This window comes from Cornus florida, unplaced genomic scaffold (assembly GCF_030987335.1).
Source record: "Cornus florida cultivar Cherokee Brave unplaced genomic scaffold, ASM3098733v1 CherokeeBrave_3.0.0_Hap2_Chr05, whole genome shotgun sequence".
NCBI lineage: Eukaryota > Viridiplantae > Streptophyta > Magnoliopsida > Cornales > Cornaceae > Cornus > Cornus florida.
Genome location: NW_026775575.1, coordinates 54,771,326 through 54,795,383, shown reverse-complemented (window position 1 = coordinate 54,795,383; position 24,058 = coordinate 54,771,326). Strand labels below are relative to the sequence as shown.

Below are 24,058 nucleotides of genomic sequence, written 5' to 3'. Positions count from 1 at the left end.
GGGCTCAAAATTTATAGCTCAGGTCCAAATCGAGATTAGAAAAACATTGTCTAAGCTCACAAAATTTCGGGGTGGGCTCGGGTTATTTCGGATTGGACCCGCCCGAGTTGCAACCCTAAGTTAGTTTCAGAGTCAGACTCAATTCTTGATCCGGTGTCACGCCAAGCGCTAGGTTAAGAAGACGTCCATGTGAGCCACTCGGATAGACAAAGATGACCCGATTCTTAAAATGTAGGCGTCTAAGTGAGCCACCTACTATGCAAGGATGGCCCGACTCTTAGAATATGTTATAATCAAGTTAACAAGCATTTAAATTTCTATTCTCCTTTTTGCATGGGGAATAATAAAAATATCCAATTGCTCTTTCTTTCCATAATTGTAGTACTTTTAATCCTCTTTCCTCTTTCCTTCCATTACTCTTTCTTTCCATAATTGTAGTACTTTTAATCCTCTTTCCTTCCATTACTCTAAAAAATTGATGTGTTTGTATTTACTAAAAAAATTATCCAAATTGCACTCTTATTTAAAAATAAAAGCAAAACCATGACATTGATGGATAAACTGAACTCACTTACCATAATTACTCTAAAAAATTGATGTGTTTGTATTTACTAAAAAAAATTATCCAAATTGCACTCTTATTTAAAAATAAAAGCAAAACCATGACATTGATGGATAAACTGAACCCACTCATGACTCGTAGTAAGGTAGTTTACATCACCAGAAACTTTAAGGGATAAAAAGCAACCTGAAGATAAATTAAAATGATGGTCACTCTCAAGTCTCATTCCTATAAAACACACACTCTCCTAGTCCTAATCCTGTGCGTGTCTTGCTTGTGAACTCATCCCATTCATGGCTGCTGCTTCTCTCAAGAACACCAACAGATTCTCGGTTGCCATGGAGAGAACTGGCCAATGGTAATATACACACACATATGCACATATACATACATACATATATATATATATATATAGTCATCCCCTAAACCATGCTCTGTGTTCATCATTTTCAGGGTTTTCTCTCAAGAAATTCCGACCGACGTAGTCGTCCAAGTCGGAGACGCCGATTTTACTCTTCACAAGGTACTTCAAAAGCTTTCTTTACTTGAATTTTACTTAGTTCCGAACAACAAATTTCAGAATTTTCAATTTTATTGACATTCTACGCAGTTCATGCTTGTTGCAAAGAGCAATTATATAAGAAAATTGATATTGGAATCGAAAGAACCTGATTTGGAGCGGATCGATCTCTCTGACATCCCCGGAGGAGCTGAGATCTTCGAAAAAGCAGCCAAGTTTTGCTACGGCGTCAATTTTGAGATCACAGTGCACAACGTCGCGGGTCTGCGTTGCGCGGCGGAGCTTTTGCAGATGACGGACAAGTACAGCGACAACAACCTCGCCGGCCGGACGGAGGACTTCCTCGCCCAAGTCGTCCTCACCAGCCTCTCCGGCGCCGTCGTCGTCTTGAAGTCCTGCGAAGACCTTCTCCCCATGGCCGAAGACCTCAAAATCGTTCAACGATGCGTCGATGTCGCAACCTCCAAGGTATTCAACAATGTTAGATTTGAAATTGAATTGAAATTTCAACTAAATTTTCTTCAAATTCAATTTCGAGAGATTAATTTGATGCTCTTGGAGTTGTTAGGCCTGTATTGAGGCGAATTTTCCAAGCCGATCGCCGCCGAACTGGTGGACGGAGGAGCTATCGATAGTGGACATAGCATTCTTCAAGAGGATTGTTGATGCGATGAAGGCTCGTGGTGGGAAAGCCCTAACCCTAGCGAGCGCGATAATCACCTACGCGGAGAGATCGCTTCGTGATCTGGTGCGAGACCACTCCGGGAGCGGCACGAGGACGTCAGATCACGGCGACTCTGACGTCAGACTCCGGCAACGTGAGCTCCTCCAATCGATCGTCGCTCTCTTGCCCTCGGAGAGAGCCGCTTTCCCGATCCACTTCCTCTGCTGTCTTCTCCGATCCGCTATTTTTCTCAGGTCCTCCAACTCTTGCAAGAACGAGCTGGAGAAGAGGATATCGGCGATCCTGGAGCACGTGACGGTCGACGACCTCTTGGTCGTGTCGTTCACGTACGACGGCGAGACGCTGTTCGACCTGGAGAGCGTGAGGAGGATCATATCGGGGTTCGTGGAGAAGGAGAAGAGCGTAGCGGTGTTCAACGGCGGCGATTTCAGGGAGGGGTGCTCGACGGCGATGCAGAGGGTGGCGAAGACGGTGGACGCCTACTTGGGCGAGATTGCGACATGCGTTGAGCTTAGCATCTCCAAGTTTAATGGGATCGCTAATCTCGTTCCGAAAGGAGCTCGCAAACTCGACGATGATCTTTACAGAGCCGTTGATATCTACTTGAAGGTCAGTTTGCTTTCTCTGCCATAACTGTTTGTTTCATTCTTCAACCTTATACTATGCGCTCATTCATTCTCTCATAAAACCAATTCATTTTCTATTTAAAAAAATAAAAATAAAAAACTCTGTAGATTTAGATCTAAGTTTAGATTTTATTGTTTGATTTAAGTTTTAAATCTTATCTTAATTTATTGTTTGATATTTAGATAGATTGTTGGTGAAAATGAGACTAATATATGGTTTGAACATGCTTTATCAAAAATATTTACAGGCATATGTAATTACTTTGACGACGTCCATAGATCAGATTTTGATTCGGTTCAATAATTTGATTGTTATTGAAGATCTAATCAATAAATTATTAATGGTTGGAATTCTATAATTTATTAACTGAATAAATTGGATATGGGTTATTCATCGGGTTTACACGCTCGGATAACTAAATAGTCCTATACATTAATTTATCCTTCCAACCAGAGAAGTTGGATCCATCAAATCTATCTAACTTCACAAAGTCTTCATTCATAACCTTGAACATAGTGTTGTTTGATATAGTCTCCATGCAGATTGTTGACACAATGACCCAGAAATTAACGTCGGCTAAGTTGTTGAAGATAACCAGACCTTCTCAAGCGTTCTCAAGCGTGATGACAATGAAACTTAACTTCTTCAACGTGATAACTCAAACAAAATACAGATTTTGGGACGTGTATTCACTTTTGTTGAAGTATTATTTGTTATCACATCATATTGGATCAGATCAAATTTGAATTCAAAATTTTAATTTAACCGGAAGAGAAATAATTGATAATTCAATAATTAGACAAATCCAACCTATAACATATAAAAAAAAATCTGTAAAATCTGTTAGACTTTTACACTTTAAATCATTATTTATAAACTAATAAATATTGAAAACATGACATCCAATATTCATAAACCAATAAATAATTAAAGCATGACATAACATGATGATTTTATGATGGTCATAAATTAATTTATGATGAATTTTTTTATTGCAGGCTCATCCAAATTTAGATGAAATTGAGCGCGAAAAGGCATGTAGTGTGATGGATCCACTAAAACTATCCTACGACGCAAGGGTTCATGCTTCCCAAAACAAGAGATTACCGGTGCAAATCGTGCTCCACGCCTTATACTATGATCAACTCAAGCTAAGGAGTGGTGCTGAAGAACGTAACAACGTTCAAGACGCCATATCAACGAGGAGCCAAATACAAGCGGATGTGTCTCTGATCAAAGAGAACGAGGTCTTGAGATCGGAGCTGATGAAGATGAAGATGTACATCTCCGATATACAGAAAACCCAAGGGACCTCCGCCAAGGTTGGTCCGAAAAAAGGCACGTTCTTCTCGTCCATGTCCAGGACTCTGGGGAAGTTGAATCCGTTCAAGCACGGATCGAAGGATACTTTGAACATTGACGATGGTGTGGACATTACTAAGCCCAGGAGAAGAAGGTTCTCTATCTCGTAGATTTGAGTGGAATTTGTTTAGCTGCTGTTAATTGGTGAATTCGTGTAAAAAGTTCGTTGTTTTATACCTTGGAAAGGACTCCATATTGTGTTTTTAATTTTTGTTTGTAATTTTTTGTTTATCCCTTAGAAAGAATGGTGGATTTGTAACATGAGAAACAAACATTAGCTGTGATTGTGATGGATTATTGTTGTAGTTGAGTAACATTTTCTTGTTTAGAATCAGCTTTATGTCTTTATGAGCTAGTCCTTTTTTCACATTGATTTTTTTTTTTTTGGGTAATTTAAAAAAAAAAAAAAAAAAAAAAAAACCAACCAACCATTTGATATTTTTTCACATTGTTGATGACCAGCTGCAAAGTCTTGTAGCTCTGAAAGCAAGAGGTTATGGCCTTGAAGAGGCATGTTTTTTTTGGATATGAATTTTCATTGAAAGGGCTACTACGTGTTAAAATATATATATATATATATATATATATATATTAGTGTTGTATAATTTTTCATTCCTGAAGAAATAGTTTAAGAGAATAGTAACTTAATGTTTGATGAATGAACTATGAACAAAATTTTTGAAGAAATCACATTACATAATGGCATGTATGCATACTCTAATACAAACTATAGAAGGTTAGATGCTTACCCTTATAAAGCCCAAAAACCTAGGCATTATTAACAATTGTTTAAGGGCTTTATCTTTTTGCTTTTCTCATCCGATACAGAACTTTCATAATATTTTTAGAGAGACTCAAACTCTCTATCTTTTATTTTTACTTTTTAAGTAAAAAACTTTCATAATATTCGTTAAAGAGACTCAAACTCTCTCTATCTTTTACTTTATGTGACAGTGTGGAGTCATCAAATGTGAATTTAAAGAACTCACTCTTTTTAATTATTAAATTAAATTTAAATTTTTTCTCCTTAAATGGGGTTATTAATAAACAATAAATACAAATTTAATTACATATCTTTTCACAACTTTCTTCAATATTTTAGACTTCTTCTAAATTGTTCTAAATTGTTTTATTACCTTTTCAACTTCTTCTCACTTGATGCTTGTCCAAACCTTTGGTCTTTCATTCCTCCTATCACAAGTCAGATTTTCATATCTGGTCTAACCACTCAAAAGGAGTCTGCCATCCTTGATTTTCTTGGTTTTGAAAAAGGAATCCTTCCTGGGAGTTATCTTGGAGTACCACTGGTTACTAAAATGCTCAAAGCAAGTGACTGCAGGTCCTTAATTGATAAGGTAACATCTAGAATTGCACATTGGACAAGCAAAAATATCTCCTTTGCAGGTAGATTACAACTTATTAGGGCTGTGTTATTCTCAACTCAGATGTATCGGAGCTCTAAATTCATCTTACCAATGAGCATTATACATGAACTTGAGAGTATATTTGGTGCTTTCTTGTGGTCTGGTCCAACATTGAAAAAGACGTGTGCTAAAGTTGCTTGGAACAAATGCTGCCTTCCCAAAAGGGCTGGGGGTCTTAGGCTACCAAATTTACAAACTTGGAATGAGAGCGCTATTATGAAACATTTATGGCACATTTGCAACTCAAAGGACATGTTATGGGTTAAATGGATTCACACCTATCTTCTTAAAGGTAGAAGTATTGGGATATCAAAGTTCCAGGTCGGTGCTCATGGAGTTGGAGAAGACTTCTTGGCCTCAGAGATGCAATTTCACCCCTTGTCAAGGTAGAAATTGGTGATGGAATCTCAACCAATTTCTGGCTTGACAATTGGAGTTCTCTTGGACCACTTCACCACCTTATTCAACCTCAACAATTGGCAGGAATAGAGTTTGGAAGCATGACAAAATGCAGCTCATTTATTAACTCCAACGTCTGGTCTTTCCCCATAGCCATCCTCAACCTCCTTCCACAACTACAAAACATTGGCTCTTTACCTAAACCAAACCCCAACAACAAAGATAAATTTATTTGGCTCCCATCTAATTCCAATTTATCTCAAAGACAATGAAACACTTGAACCAGCATCATCCTACCTTACCTTAGCCCCATCTAGTCTGGTCTAAACCATCCATACCAAAACACTCTTTCACACTTTGGGTTGCCATACAACACAAGCTGCCAACTCTCAACAGAAGGTGCACGGCACATATCAACTCATCGTTGTGCATTCTATGTAACACTGAAGATGAATCACATGATTATCTATTCTTTTCTTTGTTCATTTGTCAAACCCTTGTGGAGGTTTTTGCAAGCAAGATGTGGTTTCTACACTCAGTCATCCTCTTGGCCAAAATTTATTGTTTGGGCATCGCATCATTGGAGGGGGAATTCAAGACTCAACAGCAATGCAATTTCCAAGTTGGGTCTAGTAGCCCTTGTCTACCATATTTGGACTGAGAGGAACAACAAAATCTTCAAAAAGAGAACACTCGGTGCTAATTCGATCCTTCATCAATTCTTGGAGACAATCCGAGCAAAGCTTCTTACCTCTACAATCACTGATTCACTCCACACCACCAGAATTGCCTTGGAATGGAATATCCCTGAAGCAGTGATTCGTCCACCTGCAAAACCACCTGACTTGAATTGCTGAAACTCTTCGCCACTGCTAGATTTTACATCCCTCATCACCGGATTGTTGTGTTGATCAAATTCACACACTACTTTTGTTGGGCTGCTTTATATGGCTAAAATGTTTTTGTTCCCTTTGTGCCTCTGGGCTGTGTTTGTATAGCTCTTTTGTGTTAGCATTGGGCTAACTTCTAGGTTGTTCTTTTTTCCTTATTTATATTAAATTTAACTTTCAAAAAAAAAAAAAAAAAAAGGTTATTAACAGCAGTTGAAGAATAGATGATCGAAGTCAGACATTCTTGTTACATGGATCAGTAATTAATGGAAGCCTAATTCAGCACAAAATATGTTTTGAAAACTTTGCCTCTCCTCTGTAATCTACCACACATGGGAGGAAAGAAATGATAAGATCTTTCGTGGAAAGAACTCATCACAGAGGGTTGTTCTGAGAAAATTTTATTTGCTCCACCATAACTTCAATCCTAAAATTAGGGTTCTTCATCGATTGTGCAGCTATAAGACGCATCCTGAGTGACTGTAATGTCTCACCTTCTTGCTTCCGTCGGCGTCCTCCTTGTAGGCCACCGGACTGAGCTGCATATAACCACCATTAGCCGTTAATTTAGGCTATTTGTTTTGCTGGACTGAGTCATTGTAATTGGGCTCCAATTTTACTTGTGTTTGCCTTCTTTGGGCTGGGTTGTCTATTAAGTTGATGGGCTTGTTTGCCCAAAGGCCTACCTTTTGTAATTTTACTATGTTTATAACAGTTGTTTAACCTTTTGAAAAAAGGAAAAAAGAAAAAGTTAAAAGCTGTGGAAAAAAATTGCATTTGAAACTTTTCCAAATTTGATCAGACTTTATAACCTATCCCTGAAAATTTCACTTTTAGTCTTGACTTTATGGATCTAAACTGCATTTTATTCCGTTTAATTTTATTTTATGACAAATAGTTGGTTCTGTTTTTAATTAAGTATATAGTTTTATGCTATCAAAAAAAAAAAAAAACAAACAAAGAACGTACAAAATAAAATTAAAAAAAAGGAAGTACACGAATATGAAAAAAATATTATAAGAGGCCTAGTGTCTTTCATTTTATTTTTTGGGTTTCTTTTGGAACTTTTAAGGATGGTTTTCAATTTAAGGATGGTTTTCAAGTTTTTTTTTTTTTTTTTTTTTTGTTCTACTTCACTTTATTTTATTATTATTAGTATTATTTTTGATGGAAAAAAAAAAATGTATTATTCATAGGGTTGCAAATGAATTGAACTGATTTGAGTTCAATTAGTGAGCTAAGCTCATTCATTAGCGTTCAGTTCAAGTTTGGCTTAACATCGTGAGAAGTTCAAAAAGCTAAATTAATGTTCAACTTGTCCTTACTTTGAAATGTTCAAGTTAAATTGGGTTAACAATAATAAAAAAAACCAAACTGACATTATATGTTAAGACTAAATGTGCTATTTGATTAATCAATTCAGTGGTTAATTAGTTCAAAATTAAGCACTGATTCAATTAAATGCATTTAATAATGTAATTTAGTGCTCGGTTGTAATTGCTTCTATACTACTTAAAAGTAGCTTTTATTTTGAAAATTTGCGTTTAGATGTGTTTGGTAACCATTAAAAGTAGGGGTGGTCACGGATCAGATCGGATTAGACATCAATTCTAATCCGATCCGCTCACAACGAATTGAGAGATTTTGAATCCGTCACCAATCCGTTAGTCCACGGATCGGATCTGTGAAATGACGGATCGGATCGGATCCAATCCGCAGACAGTCACTCCATATGCTATAACAATCTCCATAAATCTCCTCAAACCGTAGTCACATCTGCAAGAGTATAAAATTTTGATGGTAAGGGCTTGATCTAAGTAATCCATCAAAAAATAGTAGAATACTGGATGGGATTACTTAGAAAAAGAATAAAGATGCGAGTATTTCGTAGCAAAAGTAAGGTAGACAATATAAAAATGAAATCAAATATCTCAAACTTAGTTGAGAAACCTTAAGCAATACTATAATTTTACGGATCAACAAACTTCAAAAATCAAAAATCAAAATCATAGAAATTTAACCAGAAAACCACAACATATTTAAATCAAAATAAAGAGAAGAGAATAAACTTTGTGAACTCACTAGAAACTGTGCAGATCCAAACAATGAAAGTGTCGTTGTTGCAGCCTACGGTGAACAACTAATGAAGATCAGAATAAGTCAAGAAGAGAGGTGAGGCGGTTAGGTTTTGATTTGGTGAAAGAGACGATAAGAGATCAGAAGAACTGAAGAAGAGTACTGAGGCGGCCGCTTTCTTTTTGGCTTCCTTGATCTTCTTTAGTTAGGTTTAGGTTTTATGTATATATAATACAGTTAATACATAATAATTACTAATAATAAAGAAAATAAAAAAAAAGTAAGGTTTTATATATATATATATATTTTACGAATTACTCACGGATTGGCCACGGATCGGATTCACAGATCGGATCGGATTTTTGACAGCCTAATCCGTGATCCGATCCGTGAACTACAGATTCAAAATTTTTGAATTCACCCCCAATCCGTGGGTCTGGTAATCCGATCCGATCCATACGGATCGGATTCACGAATTTTTTGCCCAGCCCTAATTAAAAGGTGACCATTAAAAGCAATTTTAATGGTTATCAAATTAAGCATAGTAGTGCGCTTGAATAAAGTAGAATTTTGAGGTCTTAAAATGGGGGTTGAATATTTTAAGTAACTCTTATTCATTAGTCAATTATGTCCTTTTTTATTTTTTATAAAGATTACATTCATTCCTTAATAAAGTTGCTATTTCAAATATGGTAATATCCTATTAAAGTATATTATTATAAAATTAGCAATGAAAATGTTTAAAAAACAATTGTTACAAAATAAAATAAAATAAAATTTTAATGGTGAAAAGTACTATAATATATCACCAAACACTTAACATGTTTTTATTGACTGTAATTTTTCAATAACTCAATTGATAAAAGTGATTTTTTCGGTCCAACCGCAAATATCACTTAAAACGATAAGCGCTGTATAAAATAAGATAAAATCTTAATTGCCAATTAAAAACTTCAGTATTTGAAATTCATGAACAGCACCTTAAGTTGAGCTCATGTTTGACTCGATTAACTTGTATAGGCGTATGCCAACCATGCCCATGAACATTGCTCATAATATCTAATACAATGGGCCGGGCTTGCATGTTTACTTTGTAGTCCACTATTTGTCTTGGACCTTAGTCATTTACTTCTATTTTGTACGGCCTTTGGGCCTAGTATTAATTAAAAAATATATACTTATGAATGTATTCATGCACATATGAGTTTACATGAGTTTATTATTAATAAGTTACACTCAACAATGTTTTGGGTTTTGGATTTTGGATCAGCTCGATTGATAGATTAGTTAAAAAATCAAACTCAAGCTCGAGTTGGTTGATTTTTAATTTGACAAACACGAATACTTCTACAAGTACAACGTAATCTTTATCGAATATTGATACTTCTCAAATTATCGGATATGTATTTGGTATTTCTTAAACGTATTCATAATATTTAAAATATATATATTTATTTTGTAACAAGTTTTGAAACTTAAAATGTAATTTTTTTTAAAATGATATTATATAATAATTATTAAGAAAAATTCAAATTATATTAAGTGATGACAATAAATACTTATTTTTTGTTTTGTGAAACGACATGCAATGTTACATTAATGATTACATTTAGATTCATAATATTTTTAAAAATTAATTTATATATATATATATATATATATATATATATAATTTATTATTTTTTTATTATCATACAGTACCCCTTATTCATATTCATATTTCCATCTGTATCCATATTCATATATTTGTATGTTTTAGTGGACTTGAATACGAACACACCCACCGAAGAAGTTAAATATAACAAAGGGGAGTTTGTCCCACATCGGATCTGGATGGGACCTAAATCGTTAACACTTGGTGTACCAGTTAAATACAGACTCTCAAATTAAAAAAAATGGCCCCACAATAATTTATTAATATATTATAAAGTGTCATGATCAGACGGTTGTCATTGAATTAGTCCATTAAGTGTTCAGTAGATCAAAATCATCTAATAATTTCTCGATTTGATGAGTATATATGGGTTGAGAGTTAGCCCCACCTAATAGTTTAGGCTTTTGAGTTAGATTGTGAAGCATCTACCCTGTTATAGTTGATATCACGTCAAGCCTCTGGTATTCAGTCCAGGTAGGCGGGATGGCCGTAACCGCAACGAAAATCAAATGAATGGGTATATATAGACCGGGTGTTAGTCTATCGCTTAGGCCTTATTTGGTATCTGCTTTGCTTCATGTGTTTTTGTTGCAGGCCTGCTACAGTAGTAACTTTTTAGCCCAAAACATGTTTGGTTCGGCCTGCTTTGTAATTAACAATGTCAAAACATTTCTAGTTTTTGAGCTAAAAGTTGAAACACCATTTTGGTGTTTTATCATGTTTTGGGTACTGTTGGCCCAAATAATTACTATAGCAGAGGAAGTAAAATGACCCAACTTAAATCAGACTTGCAACGTGTATATAAACCACACTTAAAACATTTCAATCATTTTATAGGGTTAATTGAGAGCTGGAGTGGAGCCAATTTTGTGGCTACTCAGAACTAATTTGGGCAAAGGCTAGAGGGTGATCAGATTCGGCGCCGATAGAGTCCCCTCCCTTAATCCTCATCTTTCCAATAATATTTATCATTTTCCCAGTTCCCAAACAAACCCAGAACTAATTTTCCTTCACTTTTTTTTTTTTGGGTTTGATTTTACCCTTTGGTTTATGACGGCCTAATCACAGTACTTCTGATATCTCCGTCAAATTCTTCCTAGAACCCCTTGGATTCCGACAATCAAACATCCCTGCCCTCCAACCCGGTTTTCAATGGCCCTTGACGAGCCTTTCTGTTCTATGTTTTTGTATTGTATGTGGAAATTCCTTTTGAAAATTTTTAAGAGTGGACGTTTTGGAAATTTTTAAGAGTGGATCAGGTGGGTAATGGACGTTATTGGAAATTGGCAACTTCCATTGATTGGTACTCATAAATTTTCTAATTAAATCTATTGAGTTTATCTGACTTTTTTTTTTTTTTTTTTTTTAATGATTATCTGACATCTGTTATGAAGTGTGTGTTCAATATGATGACTATTTATGTAAATTTTTTTTTATAAATATACTTAAAATTTATAAAAATAAATTAAAAACAATAATAACCAAAAATGTAATTTGTTTTTGTTTTTTTTGGCAAGTGGACCAAACATGTTTTGTTTTTAAAATTCTTAAAATGCACTACCTATCAAATATGTTTTGCATATTTCTGTTTTCGACATTTTCATAACAAAATATCGTTTCCAAATTTGATTCTCTAGCAAAAATATTATTTTTATTTTAAAAAAAAAATAAAACACCTAAAACAAAATTTTGCATACGGAGGGAGTTTTGAATCGTGGAAGGTTACTATCCTAGTTGAATATTGGCAGGTACTATCCTAGTTGAATGCATATAGGTTTATTTGCTGCCCTAATTCGGAAGACAAACGGAGTAGTGTAGTGTAATTGGAAAATTTTGCTCGTTATCCCATATAAGTAAACAAAACCGACATCGTATCAATCCACTCACGAAACAGATTTTATATTCTGATTCCTGAACTATCTTGCGTCTCACTCCAATCTTCTTCTCTCTCTCTCTCTCTCTCTCTCTCTCATCGGATAGGTGAACTCGACGCACCAAAAAGATCAACAATGGCGGCAGCGATGGTTCTAGACCCAAAGCCCATCTCGGAACCACCACCAACCCTCCCTCCCACTCTACCGGACCCTCACGCCCTCTCCGACTCCTCACCGTCCCCCTCCGACGAGGACGATCTCTACAGTCGTCTCAAGTCCCTTCAACGCCAGCTCGAGTTCATCGAGATCCAGGAGGAGTACGTCAAGGACGAACAGAAGAACCTCAAGCGCGAGCTCCTCCGAGCCCAGGAAGAGGTCAAGCGAATCCAATCGGTGCCGCTCGTGATCGGCCAGTTCATGGAGATGGTCGATCAGAACAACGGAATCGTTGGATCCACCACGGGATCGAATTACTATGTGAGGATTTTGAGTACCATCAATCGGGAGCTTTTGAAGCCCTCGGCGTCGGTGGCGTTGCACCGCCACTCCAATGCGCTCGTCGATGTGTTGCCGCCGGAGGCCGATTCGAGTATCTCGCTGCTGAGCCAGTCGGAGAAGCCTGACGTTACCTATAATGTGAGTTGGTCTAACTGAGTTTGAATTTCTTAATTAGGGTTTGTGAAATTTGATGATAAATTGGTTTTAGGGTTTGTTCTAATAAATTGGTTTATTGTGTTGATATGTATATTTATATATAATTATTAATATTCGTCTGTATGAAAAGATTAGAAATTTAGAACCCGTATGCATTAACTAGATGCTTCAATTTCCTTAGCCAAAGGGTATAAGAAGTTTGTATTTTTCTCGTGCTTCTTTAACTGTAAAGACGTAGAATTCTATCTTTGACTAATTTCCTCCCACAAAACGATTCTCCAAGTTTACCTTTTTCTACTCTTTCTTGGAGATTTAGCTGACTGCCCTTTCCCTTTCATGGTTGAAAAGCTTAGTAAATCTCTGCCATCTGCCATCATACACGCTACGACTGAACCAATTACTGGCTGCACCGGGTACTCTATCACTAAGCAATGGTATAACAATTTTATGAAGATGACATATATTAATATGTTGCATAAGTGGAGTCATCAAATTGGACGATGGCAATATCTTCCTAAGAAAGTTGGCTACCTTGTTACCATCCTAGCATTGAGTTTCTCCCTTCTGTATGCCGCAATGCCAGCCCCGATATTGCAATTTACCTCCTTCCTCGTTTTAATCGAGCTGCTCTAGTATACATGGCTAAATCCCGCACGACCATCATAGGGACGTGTACACTGCTACATAAAGAGCTCTCATTGGCACGTGGTCCTCTTGTCCTAACTGATATACTATTAACCATCTGACACATTTTCTATAGAGCCTCACCATTTAGGAAAGGCAGACTGTCATCTTTTAGATCTTCGGACCTTTTTGGAAGGGCCTAATATCATCTGTTAGATCATGGGCCCATTTAAACCCTTACCAATTATAGAGGTCAAAGGCGACATTGAGTGTCCTCGACTTCCTTTGCGTCTTGTAAGACAAATCTCCATTTTTAACTTGCCCAGTCTACCGAGAACCTCTGTATCTGACATGTGATTCCTTCCTCATTCACTTTACGACAACCACTGAGCCAAAAATTTAATTTAGTTGGCTGATGGACAATATCGAGATAAATATTGCTATCAATATGATAAACAAAAATTGCAAGACTATAGTTGTGCTCAACTAGATTCATGTTTTGATAGGTCGTTGCATGATAAGTTCTTGTGATTTATGAAACAATCTGAATAAATTGCAAGATTATCATAGTTTTGATTAATTTAACACTCAATCACTGAAAAACCAATATACTGTTTTTTTAGGCACCAATCTGTTGATGTTAACAAAATTCTTATCCTTTATTTTCTAATCTAAAATGAAATTTCTATTTTATAGAAAGAGTGAGATTGGGTAAAAAAAAGGGATTAATGATTTTTGCGTGTTGACCTAGTGTCGAGAAACAGACTGGAAGAATAATTTTTGTACTTTTCGTTTCTGCCTTGGAAAAGTATTGGAAGGAGATTTTAATGGCTGAAGTGGAGGAGATGAACTAGATGGTGTTGTGGAAAGTGATGTGCGAAGAGAGTTTGTGTGATAAGGATTACATAATAAGAGAAAGGGATGAGGTTAAGAGTCAAGGTTTTCTATTATACAGATATCTATAGTTTTGAAGTGGGGGCATGTGTACAATTTTAAAAATTATATATACAAAGTCAAAATACAGCAAACTGCCCCCACTCATCCTGGCTGCACCATTGCTGAGGGTGACAATTTTTTTGACACGATCTACTAAACTAGTCGTACGAAACTTGAAATTAGTTGGTTGCCTTGACCTAAATCGTGTTCGGATCATGGTTGAGTTGACTTATTTAACTTCTTAAACAAAGAAATAGGTTGTATTATGTGTTTTGGAGCTTTAACCCGTGTGACTGGATTTAAGCCATTGAGGTAAATGTGTCAGGTCAGCATGAATAAAATTGACCCATTTAAACCTAACTATATTTAGCTTCATAATGGAGTGAAACCTATTACGTTATTGTAACTCTCTACTCTTATTATCTCAGATAATTCCTCTTTTATCTCTCTCTATGTTTGTTTCTTCTTTGGGTTTCAGCCATCATCAGTTACTTCGACCTCTGTTTTCTTGTTCATTGAGTTTCTGCCCCCATCAATGACCTCTTATCTCTTTGCTTTTCACTACGTGGTGTTGATGACTTTTTTTTATGTGAATGACACATAATAGACAATCATTTAGGTTCAGAATGTGTTTTATCTCTCTGATTCTGTTCGTGCATATATGTGTGTGTGTGTGTTTTTGTGCTCTTTAATGAGCTTTGTTTAGATGGAATTGCGTTTTTGAGATATTGATGCTTTTGCGAGTCTGGTTTGTTTTGGTTTTGACTTTATTAGTTGTTTATCTGTAATTTCTTTTTTGTTGTTAATCACTATGTGTCATTTATTTTTGTTATATGTTATATATATGTGCGTGTGTGTATATATATACAAGACATTCTAAATCTCTGAAGCAACATATTTTCATAGCTTCAATCCTTTATTATTTTTGTTCTGTAAATGTGGTAGGCTGACAAGAAAATCAAGAAAAGCTAGGAAAGCAAGCATGTGTTAATGTTGGGGTGTGGGATATTTTTAATATTGGATGTTGGACATTACATTGTATGAATCATGTTTGATATTGCGTTCATTTTATAGATTAACAAGGAATATTAACCGGGTTATTACATGTGCATGTTAAACTGGTCATAAATGGGTTAAAGGGACACTAAAGGTCTTTATACAATGCTCTGAGCCCAAAGGAATTGGGATTTCTTAGTTATAATCAGAAAATAAAACCTAAACCTTCTTGTATTATGATTTAGAGAACTTTTCAAAAACTGTTCACGCAAAGGAGACTCCTATAATATTATTTGGGATTTTAAATTTCTTTTTAATTATTTCTTATTCTTTTGGATCCATGTAGATTTTGTAAATCAGTGGAGGATCTATTGCTTTTGTGGATAGTTTGAGGGTATCATGGTTTTTGGGTTTTTTTGTCTTGTAAGTGCGATATGCTTCTTGCTTGAGCGCTTTTTATGAATATTTTATTATTTATAAAAAAAAAAAAAACGATTTTACCTTTTTGTCCTTTAATATAGTTTCAAATTCTGATTTTGTTCTTGACATAAGTTCTACCACTAACTAGTTGAACAAACTTTTGAATAGACACGATGAGGAGTGTACTTCGATTGCTTCACATAGCATTTGTGTATCATGTGTCTGTATCCGAGCTTCTTAGCTCTCTCCATCCTCACTCTCACTAATTTGGGCTTTCTTTAGTAAGTCCACTGCCCTTTTGAAACTGTCAAAAAGTCATTGTTTTAGCAATTTTGGATATTTTATGCTTCTCTAAACCAGTACAATGAGATTTCCATATTTAGTTGGGTTAATGCGAGTGGCACTATTACACACTGACTATTAAAAGAGATTTGAACTAATAGAAAGGGAATGTGTCTATATTGTGGAACTAAATTGGCTTCAAGTACTATATTTTCTGGGTTAGCATATAGAACTTGATGATATTGGTGAAGGTAATATTAAAACAGTTGTATGAGTGATGGCAATGGCAGTGGATAGGTATGATAATGACTTTGTGATGTTGGTGATGGCCTGATGGGAGAGTTTTTGATAGCTTGGCTGTTGGTGCTATTAAAGTGTTGTTTTGTGGCGATGGCAGTGGATATGGAGATTGGGGGAGCAATATTTGGATCGATGCTTTTATAGTTTTGGTCATTACTGATTAGGGCCATAGGGGCCAGTTGGACTTTATTTTTAGTTTTACTTCTCACTTTAAGCTTTGCTCAGCCAGATGATGCTCAAGTATTTTTATTTTCACTATATTATTGTTTATGAATAGTTTACATGATATATGTGGCTCTGCGCTCTATTGCAGTTACTTTTTTCTTTTTTATAACATCTTCATGTCATTGTCTCTGGACTTGGGTTTGATGTTGTCCCTTCAAATTCATGCATGGGTGATTGGTATATTATACGGAATCAGTATTGTAACTGATGTAGATTCATATTGTTGAATATAAATGCATTCGTCCATTCTCACATCACTGGTTAGTGTCAGACTGAAAATTGTTAGCCTTGTACTCCTTTCATCTCTAAAAGCAGTGTCAAATTCATATCTTCTAGTACTTCTTTCAGGAACTTGTCCATGATGTTATTTTAGTTGTTGAATTGGAACTCTAAATTGAGGTATAAAAATAAAAAAATAAAAAACTGGAACTGTAAATTGGTTGAGCGACTGGCTTCATTGAGCATGTTGTTGGAGCTTTTACTGTATGTTTGGATGTATGTTCTGAATGAATATTTTTTCTTGCAACTACAATTGACATGTTCAGGTTCCATCTTTTACTAGTGCACATCCATTTTTTAATTTTTTTTTTTTGAGTTTCAAGCCATATAACTAAGTTGTTCTTCATTGTTGCCACGAGCAACCTTAAAAGCATGCATATTTCCTGGAACCTTTTTCCTTTCACGTGTCATTTTTGTTAATTTTTAGCTATCCATTAGAAGTACTTACTACTTTATTTGCTATATGCATCTCTTCATGCCAGACAACTAAACAAGGTTGGTAGGGAAAGTTCTTACCAAATTCCAAAGACAACCTTTCACTAAATAATGTAGAACATGGCATATCATATGGCATTCCATGTTATTAGCTATTTGTGCTGCACCCTTAATGTGGCATCCATGGAACCCAAAATTTTATACTTCCAAAGTTACCTGTTACCTATATAATTGAAAGGTTTATATGTATTGTTATGCCACATGTCTTTTTTATATATACCATTATTAGCTTTTTCCCATAGTCACTTCCTTCAAATGGCACCGCATCCCAGCCAAAAATAAATAAATATTGCTCATTTTCTCACACTTCTCCTTGATTTTGTCAGGATATTGGAGGCTGCGACATCCAAAAGCAGGAAATCCGTGAAGCTGTTGAATTGCCTTTGACTCATCATGAATTGTACAAACAAATCGGTATTGACCCTCCTCGTGGTGTTCTGCTCTATGGGCCACCTGGTACTGGTAAAACAATGCTTGCCAAGGCTGTTGCTAATCATACCACTGCTGCCTTCATTAGAGTTGTTGGCTCTGAGTTTGTTCAGAAGTATTTGGGAGAGGTATGTTTCCAACATTTACATTGATAAGTATCTGCTTGTCTTCAGCGTCTACGACTCTTAAGTACATTCTCCTGACTGCATTTGACCATCAACTGAATGAGCTTTTGTAGTAGCAAGCAGGCTGCTCTGATATATCTGTAATTAATATTTTTTTGGATCACTTGTATAGTCATCATTTGTTGTCGAACTGTCAAATGTTAGCTCACTTTATCATTTATGCTGGAGGAAGGTTCCATACATTCGTATGGACCCTACATTGAACATGATGTTTGTTATTTCTTTTGCACCTGGTGTTTTACAGAAAGCCAAAAATGTTTTTAATATCCCTCCATCGGCTATGATGTTTGCTTTTGCCGTACATTCGTGTGGACCCCTACATTAAGTGATGATGTCTGCTATATCTTTTGCACTTGGTGCTACTGAGAGCAAAAAGTGTGCCTTTATATCCCTTAGTTGGCTATGATGTTTTGCTATTTCCTGTCCACTTGCTGCCGGACACAGCATTATGTGTTCTCATAGCAATTGTTTTCCATGTGTGCGCTTTTTTATTTATTCTTTTTCTCTTTACTTTTGGTCAAAATGTGTTCATTTATTCCAGATTACCTGCAATCAATTGCATTATATCATTGATTATGGTTAATTTTAGTTTTTCTTTTAATGCTTTGCAGGGTCCACGAATGGTTCGTGATGTTTTTCGCCTTGCCAAAGAAAATGCCCCTGCAATTATCTTTATTGATGAGGTAGATGCTATCGCTACTGCTAGGTTTGATGCTCAGACTGGAGCTGATAGAGAAGTCCAGCGAATCCTTATGGAACTCTTGAATCAGGTAGGATAGTATGTTACAACTTTTAAAAATGTTGAGATCTATTGGTCGACCTTTCGGAGTGGTGTAGCAAAAAGGAGGGGTTAAGAGCCAGTTTTTGCCTTGACTGTGATGCGCGAAATCATGATTCTAGGATAACAGGGAAAGTTGTGAATCTTAAATATACATAATATGTTACCTTCATTTAAGTTATGGATGTTGGTGTTCTTTTGCAGATGGATGGTTTTGACCAGACTGTGAATGTTAAAGTTATAATGGCAACTAATCGAGCTGACACTTTGGACCCTGCACTTCTGCGTCCTGGAAGGCTTGACCGGAAGATAGAGTTTCCTTTGCCCGATAGACGACAAAAGAGGCTTGTTTTTCAGGTTTGTGTGCATCCTTAATCAAACTCTTATTTGCTGCACTTCTGATGCAGCAGTATTTAGCGTTCCTCTTCTCTTGCTCCTGGTCGAAGTAAAAGGAAGGAAAATAAATAGTAGTGATTCGGAGTTTGGAATGTCAAACTATTATTCTTCTTCTTCTATTAAGAAGTTACTATGGGCGTTTGACTCGTGCTGGCTTCTTGAAAGTAGAGTTTAAGCTGAATGTTTTTATGCAGGTTTGCACTAATAAAATGAATTTGAGTGATGAGGTTGACTTGGAGGACTATGTTTCTAGGCCCGATAAAATTAGTGCTGCTGAGGTTAGTTTGATTTCATCTCATCTTTTTTGCTGTTTTTGTCAAGTGGTAGATAAAAAGCTTGACCAAAAGGTTTTAGGAATTACCGGGAAATGGCTAAAAACTGTTTTTATGCAGATATCTGCTATATGTCAAGAAGCAGGGATGCATGCAGTCCGCAAGAACCGGTATGTCATACTTCCTAAGGACTTCGAGAAGGGTTACAGAACCAACGTAAAGAAGCCCGACACCGACTTCGAATTTTACAAATGATGCATGAGAGCTGGAAGTAAATTTGAACAGTTCACCCTTCACTTTCAGATGGTTGTGACATTTACTTTTGTTTCCATGATTGTTCATGCCACATTGTTTATTTATGTGACCCGTTAAATAGATTAATATCTACTGTGATCTGTTTTATGATGCTGAAATTTTTCTAGATCCAGAATGCTCTTTCACAAGGGTTCTCGTAAGAAATTATTAGATGGTAAGAAATTATTAGATGGTCCAGGTCCATTTGACCTGTGGTGGACCACTTAAATCCAGACTGTTGTTGAGATTTCTTTGTAATGTATTAATATATTTTTGTGGGGTTATTTTTTCAATTGTAGACTTTGAATTAAATTGGTCCACCAAGTGTTTATGAACCTGGATTATTTAATAATTTCTCGTAGTTCTGAGTAATAGTTCTGAGTAAAAATTGGAAGGGCAATGATGTACCTTATGTTGGCATCAATTGGTTTTGGCTTGGCCATAGGCAGTTGGGACTTGGGCGGGTTAAGTGGTCGAATAGATATTGGGTTAGCCCGGCAAACCAAGTCATTGATATTCTCAACTAATCACAATACACCATGCAAAAAAAAAAAAAAAAAAAAAAAACCAAAAAAACCGCCATTCGTTATGGGTTCCTTCGGTTGTTTAGGTTGTCCAGAACAACACACTTGGGCTATATATAACGTTGGGCAATTTATAACGATAACAAATGAAATTTAACGAAAAAGAAAATATTTCACTTATTAAAACAGTATGAATTCAACTTGCATGGAAGCGTTATTACCATATTTACAATAACTTGTAATAAAATGGGCCAGACAATTTATTGTGACATACACAATAATTTGTAATTGTAATAAAATCTATGACAACCTGTTCCAAAATCGCTATACAAAGCCATCAGCAGGAACTAATGCAAGCTTTAACCCTAATTTGTATGTTAAAAATCTAAAATTTATGAAATTTTGTTCCCTTTATTTTGGGGTACTCGGGTTGGAGGAACTCTCTTTGAAACCAGTTTCAATCCCGAGAGTTTGAAGCCCACTAATTTTTTGGGCCCGATTCTAGTTGCTCGGGTTGGGTCGCGCAAGTCCAACCCCGGGTTCCTGGCTTGCTTCTTGGTTTGAAGTTTGGCTCATTATAGAATTGCAAAACAGGATTCATAATTCATTTTGAATTGCTCAACAACATATATATAATTTTTTTTTTTTTTTGAAGTGGGAACGCTTCCAACCACCACCTCCCACCACCTCTTTGGACTTATAGTTACAACGTAAACCCTAGATTTGTGTAATCATTTGTAAACCTCATATATGGGTGTTTTTTTGGCCCTACGAGAGGTAAAACTCAAGATTTATGTAGTTGATCCTATTGGGAGATTCTAAGTAGTTGAGTTTGCTACTGTCCAATGCATACTAGGTGTTTTGTGGTAATGAAAATTTGTTTTGAAAAATTCAAATATTTGTTTTGGCTACAATATCAAAACACACAATATTACCAATTTTGTAATATGGGTTTTGACAAAAAAAGCTAATATGTTATGAACTATTCCACGCTAATATCAACCGTCCCAAACATGATATGAGGCCAAATTTAAATATCAATATCAGAAAAACAATATCATAATGCATGCCAAACTGGACCTCATTTATGACAGTTGTAAACAAAATCCCCTTTGGTCTTTGCTGATAAGAGGATTTTATTCTCTTAAGAGAGTGATATTTTGAGGACAAGTCTTGACACAATAGTAAGGTTGTTTTATTGTGATTCGGAGGTCACATATTCGAAAAAAAAGGAAACAACCTTTTCGTATGAGCAGGTAAGACTGCGGGTATCTCACCCTCTCCAAATTTTCAAATAAAAGGAAGATTTACGTCGGCTGCCATTTCACAGCAGAGCTGAGTAGGTATGGATCTATTTTCTATGCTTGCAAGTCATTCATCATCCATCATAAAGTGTGTGAAAATTAAACTAGTAAATAAAATGGTACAGAAATTAGTTGAAGTGTGAATGTTTTTAATTCGAATTGGTAGAGAAGTAGAGGAAATGTTGCTATCAAAAAATAAATTTAGGGCTATAATATTCTTTTGGGCACTTGAATGCATTAGAGATTTGTTGGAAACGACAAAAATTCTCCAGAAATGATTAACCAACAAGGGATTGATGTCTGTTTTCTTTGTGGGTCGCCCCACATTTTCTTTTCACACATGTGTGCGTGTATCTACACACACATATAGAATGTCAACTAAAGTTGTGTGCCTTGGTTTTGTTCTTTTCTTTTTGTTCTTCTTCCACAAAACAAGCTTACTTTGGATGTGAGACTCAAGATTCTAATCCATTACTTATATAAATAAGAATTAGGTGTGGTTAAGGCCTCTAGTTTAATGTGTTGTATATTTGCTTATTACTTCAAAATATATATATGGATATTTTTGTATATATGTATGAGTATCATGTGCAAAATAAATTGATTATACAAAACGACAAAATATAGATGATCATTAGATAGGTGTAATTTACATGACGTTATTTGTGGTGGGCTGAGTTTGCCCTTTATTTTATTTATCAATATAGTATTTTTTTCCTCATTTTTCACTTGCCAGCCAAAGAAGTTTCACCTCAAATTCCATCACTAGTTATTAGGGGTCATCATGGATCAATTCGGTACAGACATTAAAAATAACCAATTCAATCTGCGAATTGATAAAATTTGAATCGGATCTGATTTTTGGAAAGCTTTAATTTGATCCAATTCGTAAAATATCGGATTGATTCTACGTATCTAATTTTTCTATTTGATCCAATAATATAGTCAATACATAAATTATCAATTTATCAAACATAAATTCATATATTTAAAAGTACCAATAAAAAAGAATCATGGACACATTTAACAACATAGCCCCACTTGCCCCTTTTGGAGACTCAAATTATCACAATCCATTTTGAGAGGTGAGGAGATACACAAGCCCCTTCGGGTATCAATGAATTGATTATTTCTATTTTATGAATCCGTCACCAAATTGGTAAGTCAAAAAACCGATCGAAATAATCAGATCCAACTCATGAATCAAATCAACGCTCTTACTTATGACCTATGAAGTACGAACATCCTTACGAATGAGCCGTTTATGTACCTTCGCGTCAAACACCGTCACTCATCGGACACGTGTCCGATAATTCATATACGTGTTCGTAAATAAAAATAAAAATTTATTATATTGGACACTTTTTCGACACTTTTAGACGCTTTCTAAATACTTAGACCGAATACTTTCAAATGTTTCTTACACAAACATACATGATAATCTTAAAAATAATAATATGAATACATTATAAAGTATTCAATTTTTTTCTTACGTTTTGTTACACAAACCTACCCGGTTTATGGACTGTATATATGGTAGGTTGTAGTCCTCGGTCCTTTTGTTGTTCTTGGTCAATGTCACTAATACGTTGTCGTTTATTACAATTCAAGTGGAGGACTAAATTCACTTTTGACATGGCTGTCTGTTGTCTCTCATACATTTTATGATTATTATCATGTAAGGGAATGATGGACAAATCTAGGTTTAGGTTAGGTATTGACTATAATCAACTATTGTCTCACAATCTTATTTACCTTCTGGTTCAGCAATCTGTATTGTTGGTACATTGTAATGGTCATGATTCATGAGAGATTGGGATTTTAGACCATGATTAGTGAAATTCAGAACATGAAGGTTAATTTGATTTTTTAAAATTACTATTTTCTATCATTTAGCTTTATATATGGGTAAAGTTGGGCTTATGAGCCATAATTTGATGAATATAATACATATACAATTCTGAGTGCTAGAATAGTGTTAGGCATAGTTGGGCTTATGAGCCATTTATTAAACGAATATTCGTTCTGATAAGTGAATTTGTTGAGGGATTTTTATTTGTAAAAATTGGAAAAGAATTTAATGTCAAAATAGGTTGGCAAGCAATTATCAAAATAAAAAGGGTAGAAAAGAAAATTAGATCTTTTACTTTTTGTTAAATATATTTTAGGAAAATGATTCTTGCACTCAATAGTTGCAGTGAATTGTTAAATCTACTCTTTTAATTGGTTAATTATGCAATAAATAAGAAAGTGAAGCCATCCACTTAGTTGTATTTAATATAAATAGTTAATTAAAAATTATTTGACAATTTACTGCAAGTAACAAAAAAGAATTTTATAGAATAAAGTACGAAGAATGTGTTAATGGGAAAGAAACAAAGCATGTATTAATTACAATTTCTAATGAAGAATCAACAAATACAACTCACAAACAAGCCATAACACTCTGTCCAAGCTCAAGGCCTTTGGGAATATGATTATCATCTCTACTAACTGAATCTATCATACCCCATACAAATCTTACCTAATACATTTTCATTAGCCACTATTATAACTTAAACTAAACCTACCAAATGTTTACATCTTCTTTAT

At 35.3% G+C, this 24,058-nt stretch overlaps 2 protein-coding genes and 1 long non-coding RNA gene across 3 annotated transcripts; all 3 read left to right on the top strand.

Annotated features, from left to right (window-relative positions):
- The first annotated feature begins 765 nt into the window (after nucleotides 1-765).
- LOC132306507 (root phototropism protein 2) lies at nucleotides 766-4,090 on the top strand. The gene is made up of 5 exons (XM_059803914.1): nucleotides 766-920; nucleotides 1,016-1,085; nucleotides 1,173-1,550; nucleotides 1,651-2,376; nucleotides 3,393-4,090. The coding sequence occupies exons 1-5, from the start codon at nucleotides 856-858 to the stop codon at nucleotides 3,864-3,866; spliced, it is 1,713 nt and encodes a 570-aa protein (XP_059659897.1). The 5' UTR covers nucleotides 766-855; the 3' UTR covers nucleotides 3,867-4,090.
- On the top strand, nucleotides 2,383-3,159 carry LOC132306508 (uncharacterized). Its single transcript, XR_009482028.1, has 2 exons — nucleotides 2,383-2,609; nucleotides 2,642-3,159. It is a non-coding gene; the product is annotated as an uncharacterized LOC132306508 (long non-coding RNA).
- A 7,964-nt stretch (nucleotides 4,091-12,054) lies between the features above and the next one.
- On the top strand, nucleotides 12,055-19,931 carry LOC132306506 (26S proteasome regulatory subunit 6B homolog). The gene is made up of 6 exons (XM_059803913.1): nucleotides 12,055-12,709; nucleotides 17,611-17,841; nucleotides 18,510-18,668; nucleotides 18,881-19,033; nucleotides 19,267-19,350; nucleotides 19,465-19,931. The coding sequence occupies exons 1-6, from the start codon at nucleotides 12,209-12,211 to the stop codon at nucleotides 19,597-19,599; spliced, it is 1,263 nt and encodes a 420-aa protein (XP_059659896.1). The 5' UTR covers nucleotides 12,055-12,208; the 3' UTR covers nucleotides 19,600-19,931.
- The last annotated feature ends 4,127 nt before the right edge of the window (nucleotides 19,932-24,058 follow it).